Raw genomic sequence first — 25,071 nt, forward strand, 5'->3', positions numbered from 1 at the left:
AGATTGCATTTGCTCTGAATTCCCCAGTGAGGATGTCGTAGTGTTATGCAGAGAGGAGGGTAAAAAATAATAGAAAACACTTGTGCTTCATCATTTACTTATTTTTTTGTCTTATAATGCTATGAGGGGATCTGCATCATATTTGGGACAATGTGGCACAAACGCTTCTTTATGAGAACTTCAAAATAGATGAATGCAGCATTATCAGTCTTTTTGGGTTTAAACACGAAAGGCAAATTCTTTCCAACAGCACTGGCCAAACGACATGCGGTTAGAGAGCGTGTTCATGAGCTACCACTTTTTCTAAAGTGTGATGCGTACGTCCCCTTTGTGTCTACTGAACAAACCTTTATTATTGTACCATGTCTTCCCTGTGTCCCCATGTCTTGTGGGATTCTAGAACTTCCTTTTGCAAAATCCTTTAAAATCTCATTCTTAAGGATGTCACCTTTTTAAAAAAAAGCAGATGACAGATATTATTCTGGACTAGATGCATGGCGCATCATGACTATTCATTTGAATGACTCTGGTGTTAAATATATTCATGCTTCCATATTGATTTGACATCTGTTGTGCTTATCTGTACCACTGCTTGTCCTAGAGTGACCCTGTCTCCGCAGGAGGAGGAAAATTGAGTTCTATCACATCATCTCCTGTCCCGTCACTAACTGATAAACTGTGTCCTCTAGAATGATGGAAGTGTACCGTATAATGTGGGACTTCCATATACACTTATATAAAGTAGGTAATAAGAGATCCAAGAGCACCAGTGATCAATGACTTTCAATTTACTGCGTGTTCCCCTAAAACAATGTCCCATATAATACTACACCAAAAGAACAACCATGTGACATACAAAATATTCCCAAAAACTACAGGGTGTACTAGCAGGGTGGCTGCCTGCTGCACGTCATTCTTATTTCAACAGTGCCTTGTTGCATGAGCTTTAAAGCTCTGCATCTATTCTCAGATGAAGCTTGTGAATGAAATCAGCGGCCCTGATGACAGTTGGCAAATAAATCACATCAGATTCTCTTGATTAACTTGTTCAATTGGATTAAGATTGGGTTATTCGGTCAGTCTCATAGAATATGTCTTATTAAGGGCATGGAGCCTTTGGCAGACTGTGAGGAGTCAAGTGTCTTGATTATTAGTATTAATGGCAGAATTTTGACATTGCAGGTTTGTGAAGTCATAAGGGATATCTGTATGTAATATATTTCTGAGAACATTACAATAATGTTAAATGTCAGTTAAAGGGTGCTTTTTTGACACCAGAAGCAGCCACTGTATGTGGTTTATGACTTAGACTCCAGCAGAGGTCTGGAGGAGAATGATAGTGCTCGCAAGTTCGGAGATTGTCCTCCTGAGTCCAGGTTTTTTACTTTCAGCAGTAAAGCTGATCCCTCATGAGAGAAACCTGCAAAAGCCATAAAGTTGCAGAGTATCTCCTTCAATCATCTCAACTTCTGTGTGCCAACAGAGATTAAACACCATGTGGGCCTCTGAAAAGAGAGAGATACTCAACCCCTATTCATGTTAGCATCAGATTGGTGACGATGAGGGAATATTGGTTTGTCCCTCGAACTGAAGCTCTTCAAGAGAGCAAAATTATTCTGACCTTTTTTGCTTTTATTCTCACCTTGTACTAAAATACGGATAAGTATCATAATGATTTTAACAATAATAATACCATTACTAATTGATACCAATACTCATTGATGCTCTTATTGATACTTGTCTCTATAATTTGAAAGGAAAGTTAAAGGTATGCCAAAAAATGTTTAGATATGAAAAGAAATGACATTTTATAACTTTTTTGCTTTTTTGAAGCTAAGAGAATAGATAAAAAAAACAATGAAAATAAAGAGGAAAAAAAACTTGACATAAATCAACATAAATGAACAAGTCTGACCAGGATGTAATTAAGAGGACAACGCAGTATGGATTATGGGGTGTTGCCTACTGTACTCAAACCAACTGGATTGCACTGAAGTAAAGAGCAGTAAATCTTTTAAAATTAATTTGGGGACAGCCTGGTGACCTTCCATAGTTTTTTTTTCTGCATCATCTTCCCTTATTTGGTGATGGAGAGAGTTGAATCTGCAGTTGCAGCCTGCTGCCGTTTCCTCTGGGGTTTTTAATCATTTTTAATGTTGGAAAGTAAAAGTGAAGCAGTGCCATCAGTTTATAGGAAAAAATGTATTTTTTAAATTGAGTTTTCTACCTTCACTTGACAAGAGTCGGAGGTGGGAGGCTGTGATGAAGACGCATTACTTTTGCTAAACAGTCAAATAGAGCACAATGTTTTTGGTTCATACAGTGTCTTATAAGCAAGTGTTTCATGATGTTGTTGGTGTTACCCTTCTTTGCATATGTTGCAGTTAACATCATTCTTGTAAAGTTTAGTAACGTGAGCCCACATTGTTGAATGTCTTACCCATGAATGTTTCCATGTGTATGGGTACAAGACCCGTGCTACATTATCTTTCGATGGTGGCAAAAGGGAAGCAACCGCTTCCCGTTAAAGAGGATGTAAAAAAACATTGTAAATAGTGATAACGGCACAGATTTTACCTCTGGCTTAGTGTACAACTTAGTGTACAACTAAGCCAGAGCGTACAGCTGGTACTCACCCAATTAGGTACCTGTAGCAAAATTTAAAGGTGCTCTGTACCAGTCCCTATACTCGAGTGACAAAAAGACTGTCCATGATTTAAAAACAAAATAAAAAAAAACATACACCCATCACTTTAATAAAGGCTGCTGAGTGTATGCGTGTAGGAACTGAAGCAAGTAAACTTGGTTTTAAAAAAAGCCGTCCTGCCGAGATGGCACCAAGAATCTGATGGCTGTCTAGATATCAGTGACGAGATTACATATGTATACCGTATGCCATTGAAGAAATACATTAAGGTAAGCTGCAGCAGTAAAAAAGAATCGTTCCTTTTATTGGCATTCCCAACACACATTTTGTATATATGTATGTGTGTATATTACACATACATACAAAATCTAAAATTAAGAGAGAGGGACTGAAAAAATATGTTTACACAACCAACATGAAATATTTCTATATACAACAGAGAAAGTGAAAGAACTGCACAGGATTGGATGTATCAATATATTTCACAGCACAATAAACAGTAAATACAAAGCTTAGTGCAGTCTCCATTCCAAGTCCTATCACACAGCCCTAATATAGGGTCATTTAACCAGACAGGGAATGGAATAAATAGGTGCATTTATGTGCATGTGTTTTGGTTTGAGAAGGAGGCGGTAACTGAGAGTTGAGTGATGGCCTGGGGGATGAAACTGTTTGAGAATCTGGCTGTTCTGGTCCCGATGCTGCAGAATTGGCTTCTATTTACTGGTCTGAAGTAGCAGCACGTGGTGGATGTCAAGACACTTGTGTAAGAGAGCAGTTAAGGAAAGAGAGTCAGACAAATGAAGACAGTGGAAACAGAGTTATGTGTGAGTGATGGGTAAAGTAATTGAGCACAGCACGACAGAAAATACAGGAAAGCTATAGACAGAGACAGCTGGCACTCTCTATTCTATGAAGTAAAAGCCAACTGTCTGGTGTTGGTGATGAGAGTTCAGGGGGGTGGAGGCTGACCAGTGGAAGTTACATATCTCACTCACTTTCTGTGGCCAATAAATTAACTAGGAACATTTTGGAAAAATACACATAATCATAACAGGAAAACTGCATCGCTATAAAAACAGATGGGCCGCAGTGAAGCTCAGCTGGTCGAGCAACCATATCTTATATTGAGTCCCGAGTCCTCTGCAGCTGACCCAGGTCCGAGTCCTGACCTGCTATAAGGAAAACCTTTAGACAGCTCGTGCAATAGATGCACAGGTCATTATGTAAGGCGAATAATGTTTAATAGTGCTTTGTTCCTCTTGGTTTTTAATCATTAAAGTACTGATATTTTTCCCTACTCTTTCCCTCTGATGGATTAAGGTAACGATCAAATTTGCATGTACATATTCTACCGTATTTTCTGGACTATAAGCCGCTACTTTTTTCATAGGTTTTGGACCATGCGGCTTATACAAAGGTGCGGCTATTCTGTGGATTTTTCTTCCACCGCTAGGGGGAGTGCTAACCGGAATTAGAATAAAAACTAAGACAAAATAAATGCAAAGAAGAATACGCTACTTCTTCTTTAGCAGATAGAAGTAGGTAGAAGCAGATTTCAAACAGATAAATAGATAAATAAATACCGGTTATTTTCTCTTGGTTCTGTCCCGTTTTAATCAGCAAAGTTGCTGCCGTGTTAAAAGACACTGTTAGGAAAGGATCTATTTAGGTACAAACATGTACATCATTTACAGTTCAAAATCCTTCTGTACATGTAGTAAATATCTAATCTAACAACATAAATATCTGCGGCTTGCATATCTTTTTTTTTTAAATAGAGCGGATGCGGCTTATATACAGGTGCGGCTTGTATATCTTTTTTTTATTGTTTTTTTGAAAATAGAGCGGGTGCGGCTTATATACAGGTGCGGCTTATAGTCCAGAAAATACGGTAAATGTGTTTCTAAATGTAGTCTCTTCGTCAAGTGACTTTAAAAAAGTTTTGTAGTTTTATTTTCTTAAGGAATGTCAGACCCGTGTTTTAACAGCGTATAGGCGGGTCTGCGATGGAAACTGGTCTTATCTTTCCTCTGAACCGAGCACTGTTGTGAGTACCACCCAGTGGCTTGTCTCTTTGGGAATAGACAGGAACTGTCTGCAGAGTGTAGGTTGTTTAATCCCCCAGTGTAAAAACACTATGGGATTTTTGGCAGAGGAAAATATGTCACACATATCATGAAAGCACCACTGCTTTTTCACTGTATACTGTTTTTCGGTTTCAATAGAGTGAAATAGCAGGGACCAAAAAGGGACAAGATGGATGGATTATGGTTGTCCCGATCAGTCTGAACAAAGTTCAGTCAGAAGGGGGTCTATTATTTATTGATTTTATTTATTTTTTTTGGGGGGGGGGCTCTAATTCCCAGACATCATTTTGAAATCTCTGGTGGTCCAACTGTGAGATCGATAGATAAGTTATTTAAAGGTACACAGGAACAGGAGCACACTACACAGGACTCCAACTAGCAGGACCACCACAATTCAGAACCTCTTTTCCTCCACTGAACTATGTGAACCTTGGATTAACTGTGTTGGACAGAAAATAAATGTCACACCAGAGTTTAACAACATGTCTCGCACATCAGTAAAAGCTAGCTGTAAACAAAATGAGAAGAAACAGCCAGTTTGTATGAGTTCACAGTGTCAGAGGATTTTAAGGTCAACCTTTTGTTCCTCAGAATGATGTGTGTGTTTTCTTTAGTTTTTTTTCATGATAATACTCAAATGTGAAGTCAGGGGTGAAATTCAGGGCCAGATTAATATTTATGAAGTAACTGTAGCACCAAGTAATTTACTTTTCTTCTAAAACAATGTACGTAGCAGTGGAGTTGGTGTAGGGATTAAATTCAGGAGGATTTGCCGGTGTTTCTTTTGGAGGTAATGAGTAGGGGAATTTGAAGTCTGTTATCAGAAACTTCAAATTGTTTTTCCATATGGATACAACCTTTCCCAAAATCCTCATCTCCTTGTCAAAACAAGGGATTTAAAACAATAATAATCCACTGAGGTAGCCTACTCCCCAGCATAACTTTGTATCTTAATGTTTTACTTTCTGCTCATTTGGGTTTTATTTTTTTTGCTGTTGTTGATTTCTTAATATTCTGATGAGGCCATCTGTTCTTTTATGGCTATTAATACTGTTGTGTTCTTCTTTAATCCTGCTTTGGCCCTGGGCCGCCCCCGTTACCTGTGTCTGTCTGCTGTTTCTGCAACATCACCTCATTTTAGGATGTCTATATCTGTGTTGTATTGGCACAAAAAAAGAACTCCTGAAACCACCACTGCTTCCCTTATTTGGATCAACGCACCAAACAAAAGTGGCACAGCGGCACATCAGTGTGTGATTATGCACAGCATGTCAGCATCGCTGAATCATTTGAGTGACAGGAGCACCTTGTTGATAGCAGCGTGTTTTTTTTTTTTCCTCTTTGGATACTTTCCAAGTCAGAGCAGATACACAGTGAAGAAGTGAAACCATTCCATTTTCCGGTTGTTCACATATTAAACCATTGAGAATATCGAGACAGAAGTTCTGCCCGTTCTGTTATTTGTCTTTCCCTCCAGCTGCTTTTCCTCTGACTTTTATTGACTTATTTATTTTAATATATCGTCCTTCAGCAAAGTAAGACTAATCATAGTTGCATTTTTGTGGCTAATTATGCTTCTAAAATTTTTCCTAAGGCCTGACCTTCCAACTGGTCAGTTGCAAATTTCTTTGTAATAACTGCATACTTAAACAAAATCAAACAGTGAAAGACAGTAGAGGCTGCTGGGTGTGTATTCTGCTACTATTTTTTACCATCTAAGCATGTTTCATAGGATGATGCTCTTTTAAGAGTTGTGTTTAGAGTTTTCTTTAAAATGCTTTGGTTTTAGTTCCTCTGCAGGTTTTCTTCTCCCTATAGCCTGTACAAATTGCAATCTTTGGATATTCCATACTAAGAATTTCTCAAAGCTAAGTGATCCAGGACTGGGAAAATCAAATTTATTGGTATCAATCCGACAAGCAGTAGGTGAACCAGTGCACCTCAAGGGGCGACCCTTCATTAGTCGGACACGCTAATTAATCCAGTCACTTAACCTTTTGAAGCTTCTCTCTAACTCACCAAGCACAGCATGTGTTGGGCTCATGTTAAATTTTCTCTGTGAAACTTCATCAACAATTATGTCAAACAATTTTTTTTGACAACAAGGCCGTGGTGTAATGCTGGTGCATGCGGAGACCGCTTTCAGTGTTTATCAGTTTGCAAGAGGCAGAGCACTTCAGGTGATGTGAAGCGAGGGGAAAAAAGCACAGCGATGTCCTGTCAGAAGAAAACATTGACTTAAAAAAAAAAAGAAAAAAAAAAAGGATATGATAGGATAGCCAGAAGTCTTTGAACAAAAGTGAGGGTGATGAGAACACTCAGCAGGCTGTGCTTTTAACATTCTGTCAATTCAGCAAGATGACATTTTTCTGAATTTCAAAGGCTGGAATTTGTATTGCTTCAATAACTCTGCTATCTCAGAATGAAATTAGTTACAATTTCTAACAATATTACAGTATAAACTCTTAAGACTTTCATGAAGTCAGGAGTTGTTTTTGACACCTCACATTTTTCCAGCAATAATCTCTTGATATATTTGTTATCTAATTACCTTCCTGTGCTGTTTTGTGATTTAGTGGGAGGTTTGGCAGGTAGATTTAAATTGCTTACCTTTGCACTGTGGATTTACTGAGCACAATACATTAATGTATATGGTGATACCAGCTGTAATTTCACACACATCCAACCACAGCTTCTCTGTTTCCATTCCCTCTGTTAAGTCCCTATTAGCTATCATATTGCTAATTCAAAATGAAGTGTTTTTTTCCCCCTCATTTCTTTTAACAGCTGTTAGTTCATATTTAAATAACTCAAGTGGCCAAACATAAGACGGCTCACACAGATCAGCAGAGGATGTGTATTTGTTGATGAGATTACACTTACACGATGCCTCTTAACTCTCATGCACATGCAAGCAGCGCCCCCAGAGACGCAGCATTCATCTCCAACAGGAGAATTAACATCAAACAACCTGAGCGGTGTAGCTCCATATTAAGGTCATCTCCCAAGAGTCGTGTACACATACTAAAAAGCCTTTCAAAAATCAATAGTTGTTTACTGAACAACAGAACACAACACTCATAATCAATGCCCTCTTTCCTGTTGAGGAGTCTGTATATGAATTCTGTCTTTTCTAGTCATTGATTAGGATCATATTATTGAATCCTAGGAAAAAGTTATTAACGGTTCGCTTGACTGTAGTGGTCCTCTCTAATGGCAGCTCTGTTACATCAGTAAAGGTCAACTGTCAATTGAATGTCAGACTGGGGCTTTGTAATGTATGCATGTTAACAGTTAACATTTCCAAGAGAATGCTTTGGTGCACTTGGATTTTGCTGTTTGTGACTACATCTCTTGTTGTTATGGAGTCACATTAATGTTTGTACTAAAGCAGCTATAGAAATGTTGAGTTTTCAAAGGAAAAATAGATTAGCAAGATTTTTAAACATTTTGTTTAATCTGTCATCTGGACAAGCTTTGTCAGCCTGACAATATGAGGTCCTGGCTTAGAGATTATTAACAGTCCAGAGTCGGCATGCCACATGAAGAATTTCTTAAAGGGCACAGGATGTGAGTGCCGGTGACGCAAGCAACAACATTTTGTCAGTGCTATTTTATTTATTTACCAGTTTTTATCTATGCGTTCTTATCTCCAGATAAAAAGTTCAAGCAGCACAGATGAAACAGACACTTCAGTTGACTGTAGTGAGTCATTAACACCTCAATTAATGACCCTCAAGTGCGGAGAGCTGCTGCTGCACTAACACTACAGTTCTGTCATCTGTTGGTGCCCACGACAGCTTTAAAGGAACCACTTGTACACACAGATGTACAAACGTCTCAGTAGTCTGATCTCCCAAGAGGGATGCTGCCCTCCTAACAGGAAGAGGCGAGTCGGTGATAACCTGACGCACAGGAAGTGACCTCATTGGATGCATATCATTGGGGAATGCTGCAGCTGCATTGATTCTTCCTGTACATTAAACATTTTACGGGCAGAGGACCTGGATTAAATTGGATTGTATAGATCTTTATTGATCGGAAAGCAGAGTAGTCTCTGAGCTATACCGTGGTATATCCACTGTCAAAATTGGCTCTGTGTATGTGAATGTGTGCTTTATTTAATTAAAACAAAGAAGCCCTCTTTTCAATAAAAGGCAATAAAGGCCGAATCGGTCACAATTATACTGACATAAAGAAGACAGAAAGACCTGGATGTTTGGTATAGTAGAGTTTCACATAGAAACTTTATCTTAAAAAAGAAACCAGAAAACATTACTGCTGAATGATGAGTCTTTTCTTCAGACCTGCTGCACAGCTTCTCTTTGTTTCTGTTTAAAGAGGTTTAAGTAATCACTATACAAAGAGGAAATGCATATATAAAGCAAGCAACAATGGTAGTTCCCACTTACAGTATATAAAAAAGAAAAAAAAAAGAAGTACTACCACACTTCTGTTTCAGGATAAGATTTCTGTAGACATTAGTTGTCCGTCTTAACGGTGAGATAAATGCGTGCACTATTACACTGTAGGCACTTTTTTTAATGAAACATTATAGTATATCAGGAATGTGTACTTCTTAAGAATATTTGGGAGATGGGTTTTCTCTGGTGCTGCAACATTTGCATGAACTCTTTTTGCTTTTAGTAATAAATGTCAGCATTTTAAACGAGGCTTCCTCACCCTTTAACGTTAAACAGCAGATGTAAAGCTTTCTCAGTGAAGTTGATGAGTTCAGACGATGTACTTTGATTCGATTATCTGTGCCTTTCCCGTTAACTCTGCTGTATAAATGCAGATATTGAGATAAAACGCTTGAGGAAGGCTTTTTTTTTCTTGTCTTTTGGAATTCAGTTTGATTATGGCAAAGTGGCACAATCTGCATTGGCCAGCAACTTCTTCTGACTCCGACTCGTTCTTATCTAGAACACGTAACAGTCACTGATTACCAACACTGAAAGGTAACTTTAAGATGTTCTGGACGCCAGCGGCTTAAGAAATTAGGAGTTTATAAACAATCTCTGAGTATATTAACAACAGTTAACTGCAGTTATGCAATTATGCTGTACCAAGTTTGTTGTTGTGAAATAATAAAATCAAAGCCTGACCATAATCCAATAAGAACGTTGAGGAAGGAGATCCAGCAATCAGTTCAAGTGCGGAAACCCACCAGCTGGTCAGAGCTGGAACTGTTCTGGACCGATGAATGGTTCGAACCTCTCCTGCACCCTCATGTGAAGCACTCGTCAGTGGTTACGTGAAATGTGCCGTTGCAGTTATTTCCGCACAGTAATTGAATGCTTATATTAGGGTGGCTCACAGATATCTTTTGTGAGGGGAAAAATACCGGTAGCTGTAGCCCACGTGATTCCTTGAATTACTTACAGAAATGTGAACGTTTCAAGCCCTTTGAACGCAAACACTGAATAACATTTTTCTCCCTTTAATCTCGACTTGCACTCCTTGTTGAATTAGTTATGCTTATCAAATGCGTCAATTCATGAGCGTAAATTTTACATCCTACACTTAAAAAAACACTCTTCAAATCCTCAAACACTCTCAAATATTTGTCATCATGAATCAAAAACGCTATTAAAGGGCCTCAAGCATGTAAATATTTTAATTAGCTAAGCACACATCAAAGTATTTGTCTTATGAATATGCAAGGTTGTATTGTGCTTTTTTTTTTTCCTCACTTGACAGCCATCTGTCTGTGTCTCTTTGATGCACACCACATGCCTGCCCTGCTGTTGAAAATGCCAGCACATACACACACTCCGGTTTGCTTCCACACACAAGTCGAATGTAAAGAATCAATTTTAATTCCTGCTCCTCATTAACATTAGTCTTATAGGCCACAGCTGATATCAAGTCTCTTTACAGCATTTAGTCCTTATGCTATAATAAGAACTTTGTTTAGTGCAGCCTTTTGCTTTCTGACGGTCATAAAAACCAAACTATAATGAACCTCAATGGTTCAGTTGTTCAGATTGAAACAAGAGCTATGCTCAAATAACATACAGTAATTTGTGGAGCATAATATATCTTCCATAATACCCAATCACATCCCCATCAAGTCAATGCATAACCATATTTTCAACTTTCATTAATATATCTTGGATACATTTTGTCGTTCATTCTTGTTTTTCTACTGCTCCTCGCCCCTCTGCCATGCTCCCTGCCTGTGCAGGCTTCAGGAAGTGGGTGTGTAGTGTGTTGAATTTGTTTAGGGGACAGAGAGGTAGAGAGAGAGGGAGAGGGGAAAGGGAGGCTACTGATTAAAATAATAAACAGCTGTGTGATACAGTGGGGTTAGTGGCCAGCGAGAGCAAGAGCAACACAGGAGCAGAGAGGAATGAGGATACCCGTTTGGAAGTTTGTGTGACCTTCTTAGGGAACAAAAACACCTCAAGAAGCAAGGTAGTTTGTGAGGAAGTTTTCTCATCCACGGGGATGAGAAGACAAGTCAGCTGCTTCTGCTTCAGTTTTTTGAGAGTGGCAGAGATAATCGTCAGAGCTTCGACCCGAAAAGGCCAGCAAGTCGAACTCCCTGCCTAGGATCTTTTCTCCGAGCCTTGAGGCAGCTCTATGCGAACATGTGGCTCCAACAAAAAGAAGAAGGCATTCTTTGACTAAGTGGGCCAGTCATGGCAGTGATTAGGACGGGGGTGATAGAGTGAGGCCAGACTGGGCCTCAAGACCTGAGCGGCGGCTCCTTAAGTCTGTTACCTTTATTCAGGGGAACTAGAAGGCAAACCATGTGCCTTTTTCTGCCGTCATCCCTCTTCTCAAAGGGTGTGGAGTTGCATGGTTGGCAGGGATAAAGCACTTTTTATCTGAGTAATTGAGAACAAGGCAGGACCCTATCCTGGGATTGGACTGCTGGACGTCGTGTAAACAGTTTCCTTCATGCCCAGAAGGGAAGTGGAGGAAGGGAAGCATAACAAGGCTGAAGGAGAGAGGCAGACCTTACCTCGACCGCTCAGAGGTTTACATCAGTCCACTCGTCCCTCAAGACACAAGCCGTTATCTCCACTCTGCAGACCTCCACCCAAGATCAGTTGGATTTTTGTCCCAATTTCAATGCTTTATTCTTGGCCAGAGGAACCCAGCTGTCAGCCTCAAGTGGTGATTTTGTCAAACCTCCACCGGCTCCACTCGTCATTGAATCCAAGTCCCAGCATGACTGCGGGATAACTGCCCTCCTCCCGACTGAAGTCTGGCTGCTTGTCAAAGGAGGATGCTACGATCATGTGGCGGGATTGGGCGAGCACACACACCGGCACACACGTGCTGCAAAGGGGTGTGTGAAGTACATACATGGCCTGGTTTGGGACTGCCACCTAGATTTGAACCCTTTGTGTTTAAACCTTTTACAAGTGCACCGTGTCTGTCTTGTGGGACTCTGGATTGTTCAAACGTTGGACTTGCAAATGATCTGAGGCCTGATATAAGAGGTTTAAATTTTCACTTTAACCACTGGAGGACTCATCCAGCTGTCTCAAGGATTTAACATCCTTCGACTTGTATGACAATAGCGAAGATGTAGAGACTGGAGGGAGTGGGAGGAGCCACCACACGCACTCAAGAATGATTGGCTTCAACTTCAGTTTGCAAGAGCTGCTCAGAAAGTTTGAACAGGTATACATCAACAAATAATTGTAGGAGTCCTTTGTTTAGGAGTTGAATTGTTTTTATTTTAGATCTCATTTTTATCTATATGTTGAAGTAGGCAAATTGATTCAAGTAAACATAAATGCACCAGACTGCAAGAACAAAAACAGGCCACTTCTACTCTCCTTGTGTTTGTTGTAATTAACCTATTGTATTTAGCTTTATGAAGTCTGATTAGTCAGTATTGGCGTCATTTATATGCAATAATTGGTTCTTGCCTGCTGAGAAAGCTAGAAAGTGTTACCACAGAAAAAGAATGACTAAATAATGAGACTCGGAGCCCGGGAATTGGCATCATTTATCAAAGGGGACCTTCAGATCAATTGTTGTATTAAGTGGTGGCATTAAAGACCATCATGTTTTTATTTTTATAAACCTCTAAGAGTAGTTTCAGTTTTGCAACGAAAGAGTCAGGCTCAAGCCGTATCACAACACGACCATTTATGCTGCTGTTTTACACACTCACCATTTTTCTCTTTGTTTTATACATGTATGTCTTGTATAATCACAATTCTGTGACTTTCTTCCATAGTTCTGCACATGTTTTCACCTCTAATCTCTGTAAGTATCTTCATATTCCCAAAAGTCATAAACTCCCGAAAAACATGAGGTAGTATTCGACAAAGGCAGATTGTTGCCAGCATGATGGCGTTTTGGCACATAGACGCACATATGTTCCATATTTATTTATATATCTAATGTATTTTCTTTGTGTGTGGGTGTACGTACGTACGCGTGTGTGTGTGTGTGTGTGTGGGGGGGAATGAGAGAACATGATTTCTCACTACTTTTAAGTGCATCAGGAAGCTTGCTGACATACATAAACTGCTGGTTCCAAGTGCGGCTCTGTGCACCTTAACAGGCCACACTTTCTGCCTTGTGCATGAATGTGCTAGTGTGTTTGTGTGCGTGTTTGGTCTACTTTATGTGGAAGTTGAAGTGCAAAAGAAAAAGGAAAAGGAAGCACTTGGGTAATGACTTGAAAAACAGCCAGCTGGCTCAGTGGCACAGTGTCTTTCTGTCTTTTACTCTTGGCTTGTCAATGTAGCTTTCTTTTCACTCTCGTTGCCGTGGCCCTGCATCAGTGCCCCTCCCACTGGAGAGTCAGAGGTTCAATCTCCAGCCCTGTGTTTGATGTGCCTTAAGGCAGGATACTGAAACTTCACATTACACGCCAATATGTGTGTAATACAAACAAAGCAGTGTTTGGAACTTAAGGAGGCATTATATGGCAAAGCAGTTTCATTTTTCCTTTTTTCTTTTCTTTATATCATCTCCTATTTTTCACACTTTAATACCTCTGTAACCTTTAAGAAGCAGTGACTTTTATTTTGTTTAGAGGTGATCAACTTTGTAGATCACAGTAGAGGGATTTTCTGCAGCCTTTTTCAAATTGCTGTTTGACCATAGTAAATTGCAGCACATTGCGACTGGTGCATGTTTTTTTTTTTTTTGTGTGGCTGCATCATGGCTGGAAGGCATTGCGTTCACTTTTCACAAGAGAATACTTTTAAGACTATTAGAGCTTCTTTCACATTGTGTTCCACTTGTTGGCAATTTCATCGAGATGTCAATGAGCCCATCAAGCAGCGGAAAAGAAACATTGTGCAGTTTGGGAATAGAGCAATCACAATTATGAAATTTTAGATAACAACTCCTTGTAATAATTGCACAATTAAGTAATATTATGTGAAAGGGCTACTTGAGCAGGCCAGTCCTTGCTTTGCAGAAGTGTGCATGAGGGCTCTGTGTTTCTAAAGTGACATCCACATGAATGCCAGAGCCAAAGATGAGACATGTAGATGGTGTCGTCTGAATGTGGATTGCTGAATTCTAGCATTTATGAGCAAAAGCAAAAAAAAAAAGGATGTTGCTAGAATTGGCATGCAAGGAGGGGATATAAGTCAGAAAACTGTGATCATGTTCCACTGATGGCAGTCAGTCAGAGTGGACAGAATAATGCATAACATAAACTGTAGATGCAATGAAATTTAAATACATTACCTATGTAGTAATTTAGTATGGAGACTAAAATAGTTTTTTTGTTAGACTTAAACTTTACTTTTCTTTTTAAAACTTTATTGCAGCTACGTTGTTATTGTTGTTCACTCGAATTTTAGTGCTTTAATTTAAATTTTTTTTATTGCTGCATGCGCATTTAACATCCAGTGTATAATTATTCTGGCTTAAATTGTGTAAAATTGAATGTTTGATACAATTTTCTCCTGGCTGTTAATGTATTTAAATAGTGTAGTAACATTTGTATAATCTTTATTAATAGTTGATGTCATTTATGCTTCTAAGACCATTATACCATGAATAATGGCTCAGTGACAATGCCAAACAAGTATCACTTAAGGCCAGAATTACTCTAACACAGTGAAATGAGACCATAGGGGTCAGTACACGTTTTCAATCTCCACTAATTTTGTCTTATTTGGAAATCTGTCTTTTCGCTCCAGGTAGTGACAGATTAATTTAAACGATATTGGAGTCTTTATCTTCAGCTGAATATGGTTCATCTGAGGGCAGTCCCAGTTTAGACGGCAAGAGCTAGAAGAAAATGGAACAGTTTTACTTTTCCAAAAATAAAACATTTGACAAGATCATCTGCTTGCGTCAGCCCCCCTTGTGGTTCAGCCTTCTTACACAAACCCTCTCACATACCCGTAGTGACGTGGGTGTCTAACAAAGCTGCTGTGCTTAGTGCACTCACACCCACAAGCACGCATGGAGAAAATCCTGCTTTGTCACAGTATTGAACATGGTGGTCTCTGGTAGCTGCACAGACACGAACATGACGTTTCAGACTATGCATAACTATTACCCAATTTCCCAGAACGAAATTTTTGTAGCGTACTTTGATGCAAACCTCATATAACCTAATGCAGAATTAGTATGGAGGCAGACATTGCTCAGGGACTTGCTCCTGGTTGGGGTGGGCATCTTTTTAGTCAAAGTGCCTTGAGAGCTTCCACGAAACTTTAAAGTCCTCCGCCCTCTGGAAATGTGTGTAGTGTACCATGCACTCACTGAAATGTAATATACACTATAGAATCTAACCTTATTTTCTGTTACAGTCTATGCAACTAACATCCGGTTTTGAGTGTGGTGATCTATCTTTGCTGGAGTCTTAAGCGCTACGTGTTGCTCCGACCCACAAGTTTCACTTTGTCTGCATTTGTAGGACATCCAGGCTGAGATCGATGCCCACAATGACATCTATAAGAGTGTGGACGTGAACAAGTCAAAGATGGTCAAAGCGCTGGGCAGCTCAGACGAAGCTGTGTTCCTCCAACACAGACTGGATGACATGAATCAACGCTGGAATGACCTGAAGGTCAAGTCTGCCAACATTCGGTCAGTGAAACTTTTACTTTAACTCAATCTTTTTCTGTTTTTTTGGGTCAGTCATCTTAAAGACTGTAGTTTTTATTTCTTTTCTGTTTGGTGCGCTTGGTCCTAGCAGTATAGAAGAAAAATATCTTGGCAGATGAACTGTATCATGGCACTGATTCAAGGAGGTCACCGTCTCAGTTAACATTTTCAGTCAACCATGCAGAAATACGATTTTGAGAGGCGCTGAGAATGATATGATAAATAACAATAAATGCATGTCATGCCCTGAAAATTGCAAATTATCCGGACAACATTTTCTGCTCTGACCGTCTGTTTAATATTTTGGTACACAGTACAGCTCAAATACATAGGGTTTTTTGAATCTGCAGTTATTAGATTAGATTAGATCAAACTGTATTGATCCCACAGGGGTAATTGTTGTCCATAGCAGCTCAGAAATATACAAAAGTGAAAATGATCAAATACTGTGTATACAAAAATGTACAATATACCAAAGAAAGGATGAGGATGTAGGCTATATACATATACATAATAACAACTGTGCAGGGGTTTGTAAAGTTATTGCACAAGACCCATCTGTACAGTGACATTAGGTAAAACTGAGTCCAGGGTCCAACTAAACTGTAGATTTGTACAGTCTAACAGCAGTGGGGATGAAAGATCTGTGGTAGCGCTCCTTCCTACACCGAGGGTGGATCATGTGCTTAGCTCTGTGCTGAAGCTTTCTTGCAGCTGGAAGTGCAGCTTCCTAGACATGTTCCAGCATATTGCAGGACTTTGGTTCACTTGATATGTGTTCACATGGTACACTGTTTTGCACAAAGGCTTTACTTAGGTTATTTTTGTATGCTTTACTTAAGATACAGTACATAATCTTTGCATCAGTCACTGCTGATTGAGGCACATAACATTCATCACATGTTAGTTCTTTATAGATCTAAATTGCAGATGCAGACATAAGTTGCACAAATATAAATGTTCACATGGGCGTTGGTCTCTTCTGAAGCCTCTGCTTTATCGATCGGATGTTGGAAAATAGATTTGGCTTGAGAAGGGGCAGAAATCTGTTTCCATCTTTGCTATTGAGTGCTGGAGACATTATACTGTATATACATAATTAATTCAGAGTCTTTAGGTTCGGGAATGAATGCCAGCGGGACCCTCCCATGCTGTAGATAAGAGCCAGCTGTTAGTGGGAACTGGAGTTATTCTGATGAATATTAGAGATTATATTTTTCACTGAGATTACAATTCTTTGTGCAACAACAGTCAACTTGTATCGAGAAAAACAAAACAAAAGTAATATTTTAAGCCAGTACTGTTTGTGTGGTTGAGACAAAAGTGTAAGAGCCTGCGTTTATAATTGAACATATATAAGATGTGCTGTTCAGATTTCAATTTCTTTTTTTTTTTCATTTTGTTTTTAATACTTGATATGAACGTTTATTATTCAGCTCTCTTTAATGAATGTGCAGCATCCAATTTAAGAAGTGCTGCACAAGAGCGCAGGGCTGTTACAACCAGAGCTCATTGTGTTTGCCTTGATTACATTACATGCGAAAACCATCAGGCTGCTAAAGTAAAACTGAAAACATCACTGCACCCATAAGGTTGTTGCTTGGTCTTATATGATACCTTAAAAAGTAAATTCTGGTTCTGAAAATGTATTATAAAAAAAAAAACAAAAAAAAAAAAACTTCAGTGTTTTATTTTCGGGTATGATCCATTAAATGTAACTGCTGCTTTTATGTGTTTCTTCTGTCATCAATGATTTAAATACAAACATTTCTTTAAATCTGCAAAAATGTGACTCCTGCAGATTCATTTTGTATTATGCCTCTCTGTATACACCTCTGGCGGCAGCATTTTGTGCTCTTGCACATGTACTTGACAGAAAATATGTTGCACGACATTTGTTTTGGCGTACTTGCAACTATGAGGCTTTAGGTTTGTTTTAATTCAGTTGAGAGAAGTTTTTTGAGAGACAGATTTTCATGCGAAGGATACACATCAAGGGGTTAAGCTCAAACCAAGGCTGCTGTTCTCCACGGTATTCATATTCCCTACTTGCTGAGTAATGAGTTTAAATTTCTGAAAAAATAATCTTGTACGTGAAAACCCTTTTTAAAAGCCTCAAAATAATTTAAAATGTTTACATAAAACATGTTGAAGGATATTTTTCTTGCGGTGGTCAGTAGCTCCCTTGTTCAACATATCTGCGATGGAGCGATGAGATGAAATAGGACTTAAAAAGTCCCAGAGAAGCAGTACAGTGGCACATAAACTTTTGAGGACACAAATATAACTATGACAGCCATAACTTTGCATAAATAAACAAAATTGTTGATATGCAGATGTGTTGTGGGTGAAGAAAGTGAGGGTAAAAGTGGAGTTGACAGGGCCAGATGGAGATGTTAAAAAACCAGAAGGAGAGAGAAGAGAGCAGTACAGCCACATGGCAAAGCAACAGGAGCAGGGGGAAAGGTTAGAAAGGGCTAAACATAAAGCATGAGAAATGAAATAACACTGCTGGAGGAGATTCTGCATTGAAAATGGCATTAGTGTCCGGAAAAATGGGACCTAGTCAAGTGAAACCATGCAGGCATAATAGACTGAACTTGTTGCACAGGTAGACAAGCATGAGGAAAAATTACCTGCACGTGTAAAAAGTGGAATCCTGTGTTGTTGATTATACACAGCTCATTATACATTAATTGCAGTACATGTGTAATTAAGGCTAACTCGTCGAAGCAGTTTGAGGCCTCGGCACACACTGTTCCGATGTGTTATGCCCATAGGAGAGGAGGAAAACAAGATTGCTTTACAGCACCTATTGAATGCACGCTACCACCCACACAATTATCAGCCAACTGTGCTGATTTCAACTCATAATATTCAACCACAGTGTGTTAGCAATTAGGTTTTTACAGGGTTTAAAGCATCTGCCTTGAGTAGATGTCAAAGTTATTACACTTGTGAAAACAAATTAAGATTAAAAAAAGTGGAAGTACAGATATGTTCATCAAAATTACTTGATTTATTATGTAATACTGCGTAACTGAAAGGTGAACATAGTTGAAATAAATGACGCACTTAATCAGTGATGTAGCATTGGTTTGACAAGCTTAAAAAAAACCCCCAAAAGATAGTTGAGGATATAATTCCTTAAAGATCAAATTAAGAACAATAACAACTGCAGTATAAATCACTATAGAAAAGATATAACCCAAAATGTGAGCGTAGAAATGTACAATGATAAATGGCAAAAATAATAAACAAGTACATTTTTACAACTGACAGTTTGACTCTAGACGAGATAAAGAATACTGTCATCAATAAGATATGGTATAATAATTATAGTTGATGGTCCATGTTGACAGAGCCCACCTGGAGGCGAGTGCTGAGCGCTGGTCACGTCTTCTGGGCCTCCTTGAGGAGCTGTGGAGATGGATCTGTATGAAGGATGAGGACCTGGCCAAGCAGATGCCCATTGGAGGAGATGTGCCCACTTTGCTGCAACAGCAGAACCACTGCACGGTACGTACGGTGTTTTTGCACCAATCTCGACTCTCTGGCAGCATCACCTTTTCCTATTGAAATAAGATTTTTCTTTGAACTTTTGCTGTCATGCATCACTGGGTTGGTACTGTTGTATCATAGTGGTGGGGCCAGTAATCAGTGTTGGGCAAGTTACATCCAAAATATAATACATTATATATTACTAGTTACTGTCATTTGAAAGTAATTAGTTACATTACAATATTACTATATCTGAATTGTAATGCGTTACACTACTTGTGTATTACTTTTGAGTTACTTTCAACAAAATAGCCACAGAAATATATGACTAAGCATTTAAAAATGCTAAACTGCAGATTGTTATAGCTGATTATGTACATTCAGTGGAGGATGATGTAACATAATGACTGTGTAGGCCCCTAAAGCTACTAATAACTTAATATAATTAGGCACAGTAAAGGCTCATGGCACAGTACAATAAGTAACAATGACAGAATCATATAAGCAGACAAATGATCAAAGTCTGTAAGTTATGATGGAGATGCTGCAAATATTTAAAGTCCTGGCCTATTCATATGAAACAAAATAGAGTTAGAGCCCACTATAACATAGCCTATAGCCTTATAATATGACAAACACACAATCTCTTTTTTATTACCGTTTTTATTTCAGGGGGGGATGATTTGGACTTTTTATTTCAGGGGGGATGATTTCGACCGTTTTTATTTCAGGGGGGGGTGATTTGGACCGTTTTAATTTCGGGGGGGGTGCCATCACATCACCCCTCATCCCCCCTCAACTCGAATACTGCTCACACGGAACTCAGAACTTCTTCATAAATAACTCCCAGAGAGAAAAAAAACACCAGCAAGCTAACAAACAAACCAATAAAGCTCTCAGAGTTAACAAAACGAACCAGCAATCAAAAACTCGCAGCTGTTTTAACCTCTCCTCCTGATGGGCTGCAGGTGTGGTTTAAGGCTGATTTATGGTTCCGCGTTACACCAACGCAGGCCATACGCCGTGGGTTACGCGACCTACTGCGTACCCTACGGCGAAAGCTCTGCGTCGATTTAACGCGGAACCATAAATCCGCTCTCACAGCGCGAAAGACTGTGAGCCCGGCTCGGGCTCCTCGCCGCGCGCAGCTCCTCGCCGACTCCGCGCTCATATATATTTAATAAATGTATAAAGCCCATATATTAATAAAGCCTCACTTGGCTGAGCCCTAACGCTGAGACCATGGCAGATTTAAGTTACACGCGGACACGCCGCACTGTTGACTTTTCCCTGCCGGCTCTGCTCACTGAACAGTCCCCACACAAACAGTGTCCAGCGGCGCTGCGTTCCGCCGCGCCGCGCCTTTTTTCTGTTGTCGGGATGTCTCGCGGTCGCGGTGTTGGTGAATTCTTTAAAAAACAACAGCTAAACGGGTTAAAATGCGTTGTAACGCGCGTTACTTAGATTGTAACGAGTAAAATATTACCGAAAATGTATTAGTAATGCGTTATATTACTGCGTTACAGCAAATAGTAATACATTACTGTAATTGCGTTACTTTTGTAACGCGTTACCCCCAACACTGCCAGTAATGGTCTCGTCTCAGAACAATCAGCCCTTTTTTGTGCGCGTGCGCATTCAGTTAAATGAAATTCAGCTTTATTTATGCAGCAATCATGACAAACGTTGTTTTAAACCACTTCAACAATACAGTTTCAACTCAGTCCAAATTAGTCCAATTAATTTAAATCCAATAAAATATGAAGAATAATTATTGTGTCGCTAAAGAAACCAACAGTTTGCATCAAAACCTTTCTTTGATAGAATCCCCCATCCCGAAGAAGCACCAGGCGACTGTAGAAAGGAAAGCCATGTACAAGAATCAGTATGGTACAGTTATTGCTAATTGGTGTGTTGTGTTGTTTGGTGCTTTACATACTCTAAACCAGTGGTTCCCAACCTTTTTTCCTTGGAGCCCCCCTACTTGTGTCTAAGACCAGCCAGCCCCCCCCCCCCCCCAAAAGAGGAAAGTGATTCGTTACAAATCTTTAATTGAAAAAATTAACATAAATTTTTTTTTTTTATACATTTCTCTTTGGTTTACCCTGTATACATATGACTTTGTTTTTCTCACTTCATTTTGTGTCACCAATGTATGAAATACGCACAAAAAATAATTGCAAGGACATAAAAATATTTCTGAAAAATGTCTCTTAATATGAGAGGAAACATTTTTAAAATTTTTCCTTTAACAACCTGTCGGAGTAGTAGTATGATTAAATGTTGAATAATTATATAACAATATGTTTTTAAGTTTTTATCCTGCTAAATAACTTAGTATTTTAAAATGACCAAAATATATTTCTAAGTGGGTTTATAAAGACTTGGATTACAGTATTCCATTAGTTGTGTTATTATGATTTTTCATATATTTAACATGCGCAAATTTTTACAACTACATATCCTCAAAGCAGACAAAGTTTCGCGCACCCCCAGATATCTCTGGCGCCCCCCCAGGGGGGGGCGCGGACCCCAGGTTGGGAGATACTGCTCTAAACTGTAGTCACTAATGTCCTGGTGGTTCGCTTGTCGGCGCACGCTTGTTTATAGAGGATCAGCATCTTTTCTTGGTTAATGAAGCTCAACATATTCACAAAGTGGTTCCTACCACTTTATTTGATTAAAATGATCATTCCACACAATAGAAAAAAATACAGGAGTGGGCTTTAATAATTTGAAGAAGTACGTTTTGGCTTTTTACACTTAAGCCTTCATTCCACATTAGTTGGATCATTTAAGAGGATGGATGGATAATAAAGTTCCTTTCAAGTGGAATGAAATACACTAATGACAATGACCACCAGTGACAATTTAGTCTAGTATAATAGTATTTGTAAAATACCACTTGGTGAAAAGCTGCCAAGTGGAGAAAACCAGTGGATTGCATTAAATTTTCTCTGTGATATCCCTTCCCTGAACATGAACGGAGGCTGAGGGTGGAGATGAAGAACTCCCTTTAATTGAAAGAGACTTTCAGCACAACCAGACATGAAGGAGACATCAGCTCTGATGTAAAATAAACATTTCAGGCAGTGTGGTGGTTCACTAAATCATTCCATGGTAGTTTACTCATGCATTGTGTGTTTTACACCAGTAACTACTGATAAGGGTCCCCTTGCAATCACAGTAGTAGATAGTTAACTTAGTTCCTCAATTTAATGTCCATAAACCTGTTCATCTGACCTTATACCTGCACCTGAAATAATTATTTTCTGTCTCTGAATTTGTTGTTCTCTAACCTAAAAATACAGTGGAACTTGCTTTATTAAGTCTTTATCTCAGGAAGGAATTTGTATTCTATTCTGGATTTAATAGCCAATGAAGAGAGCCTAAATGGGAAGAAATATGATCTTTTTTTGCTTCTGCTCGTCAGAATTCTTACTACAGCATTTTGAATCATTTGAAGCTTCCAAAATGATTATATAACAATCTGACAACCTGGAACTACTGTGACAAATGCATGGGCTAATATTTCTGCATCCCTCTCAGACAGGATGCCTGCAATTTTGGCAATTTTACATAGGTTAAAGATGGCAATCCTAGAAAACTGTTTGATGTCCATGTTATTGAAGTTATCTTGGTCAACAATGACTTCAAGCTTCCAGAAGAAATGCATAACCAGTTATTGTATTTCTGGAGTGTTGAGGGATATGACGGTAGTACCCTCATGTTTTTGTAGCAAAGACACCAATTTAAAAAGCACACAGGGAGTATTTGTCAAAAGTGTAGTAACACTACTTAAAAAGTGTTGAATTGAATTGAATATCTGTACAAAAATAAAGACCAGTATGGTTACCGCCGCACTATACTTTCTGTTCTCATTTCATTCTTGTAATTAATATTGGTTGCCCATAGACATCTCTGAATCATTGAGAAAAACTACACAATCAATTCCTTTTAATGTTCTGACCAACTCAAATCTTTACAATCAGTGGCATTTATGCTCCCCTCTGTATTATTAATTGTGAGGCTCGTTATTGTGACGGTGCTTTGGGGTGTAATTGCTCCCAGATAAATTACCCTGTGGCCACTGCGTACACCAGTTTGTGGGCCATCGCAGCAGTCGACACTATGATGCATCTCTCGTCATCCACTAAACTACATTTTTTCCTTTTTCCTCTTTTTCACCTCGAGACTAAAGACACATACAGTCTTACAGAGGTAAATTATCACAAACACTTGGAGGCACCTTAGTCAACACACACACGTTTGCAAACTCCGTAATGTGTGTGATGGATGCATGGCACTTTTCATCTACATGCCCACACTATGCTTCTTTGTTCATGTATTTATATTTTGGTTGCGTAAGATTTTATTCAAATTCAGCAAGCATTTCTATTCATGAGCATGAACACATTGTGTAAAAATGTAATTCGGTGGTTTTAATAGATTAAATGTTCTGCTTACTTTCTGGTTAATAGAATATGAATCAATTGCTCACAGCAACATAGTGAGTTTCCATTAAAAATAAACATCCTCATATATAAGTATGCAAATGACATGTACTGTTGTAGGAACATGATAATTGCATAAATGATCAGGAATTAATTGGTGACAAAGAATTTTTGACTTGAAAGAATTTTAAATCTTGTATTAAATAAAACTAAGAAAAAAGGATGACGAGAGAACTTCACAGCAGTAGATGAATGCGCTTGTATGTTATCATTTTAAAGGAAAACGATCAAAATAAATGGATAACCCGCGTAGAGACCAAGTGTGCTCTTCCAGCTGTAGACGATCAATTTATTGGCTGCTTTAATGCCTTCTAAGTATAGTCTCTTTATCCAAAAGCAAAACAGTTTACTCAAAAGAAGATTTTTTTATTTCTCAGTATTGTAGCTCCATTGATAGTCAATTTTTATTTAAGATTTCACACATCAGGACATTATGTCGATTCTATTTTGGCCTAATTTTTAAAATAATAAATAACGACACTGTGTACTACTAAATTTCACCAGTTATTTGTCTAAGGTTGTAGATTATTATTATTATTATTATTATTATTATTATTATTATTATTATTTTATTTTATTTATTTATTTTTTTCTTCACACAGTTGTTCTTATATGTAATATCTTACAACTGAAAGAGGCCATCAAATTAAATTTTTCCCCCCACATGACTGTATATTTATACTCTGTGGCACCCAGGGCAAGATCAGAGCATGTGGATATGGTTAATGCGAGGGAGTAAAAACTACAATTAGGCTCATTTGTGAGGAGAATGATACCCTTATTGTGTACTTCATATGAAGAAGCTGGAACTTGTAATCAATAATTCAATAAAGTAATTTTATTTCAGTCTCTCTTTGAGCCTCATGACAATACACTCCCGTCCAGGTTAATCAGCATTTGTCCCTGTTGATGTGAGATGCTGTTTACGATTGTCTTTCTCCAAAACGTCATGGAGCCTTTCCAGTTTAGAGCGGAGATATATAAAGCATGGGTCTGAGAGCACACTCTGACCACAGAGGACAATCTTCCCGCATCTCCACTTGCACCTTAGTTTTCTCATTACCGCTTTCAGCCCTTTTATCTCATTTTCTGTCACTCTTTCCACTCCTGTCCTACATTTTTGGTCACTTTCCTTTACACCCCTCTTTTCTCTATCCTCCTTCCACCATTCCCTCTCCGGTCACTTGTTCATCTTCAGCTGTGAGAATGCAGACATCGGAAATAATGGAACAAGGGGGTTCAAAGCGAGGAAGGCAGTCTTTTCATT

General features: G+C 38.8%; 1 protein-coding gene across 3 annotated transcripts in view; it reads left to right on the forward strand.

The window, feature by feature from the left end:
* The window catches only part of utrn (utrophin), a 191,240-nt gene that overhangs the window by 91,468 nt on the left and 74,701 nt on the right, over nucleotides 1–25,071 (forward strand). For all 3 annotated transcript variants that reach the window (XM_061747080.1, XM_061747081.1, XM_061747082.1), the window contains 2 exons: nucleotides 15,599–15,771; nucleotides 19,152–19,308. In XM_061747080.1, coding sequence (XP_061603064.1) covers nucleotides 15,599–15,771; nucleotides 19,152–19,308 — 330 coding nt within the window. The remainder of the gene's footprint in view (nucleotides 1–15,598; nucleotides 15,772–19,151; nucleotides 19,309–25,071) is intronic.

This window comes from Cololabis saira, chromosome 18 (genome assembly GCF_033807715.1).
Source record: "Cololabis saira isolate AMF1-May2022 chromosome 18, fColSai1.1, whole genome shotgun sequence".
NCBI lineage: Eukaryota > Metazoa > Chordata > Actinopteri > Beloniformes > Belonidae > Cololabis > Cololabis saira.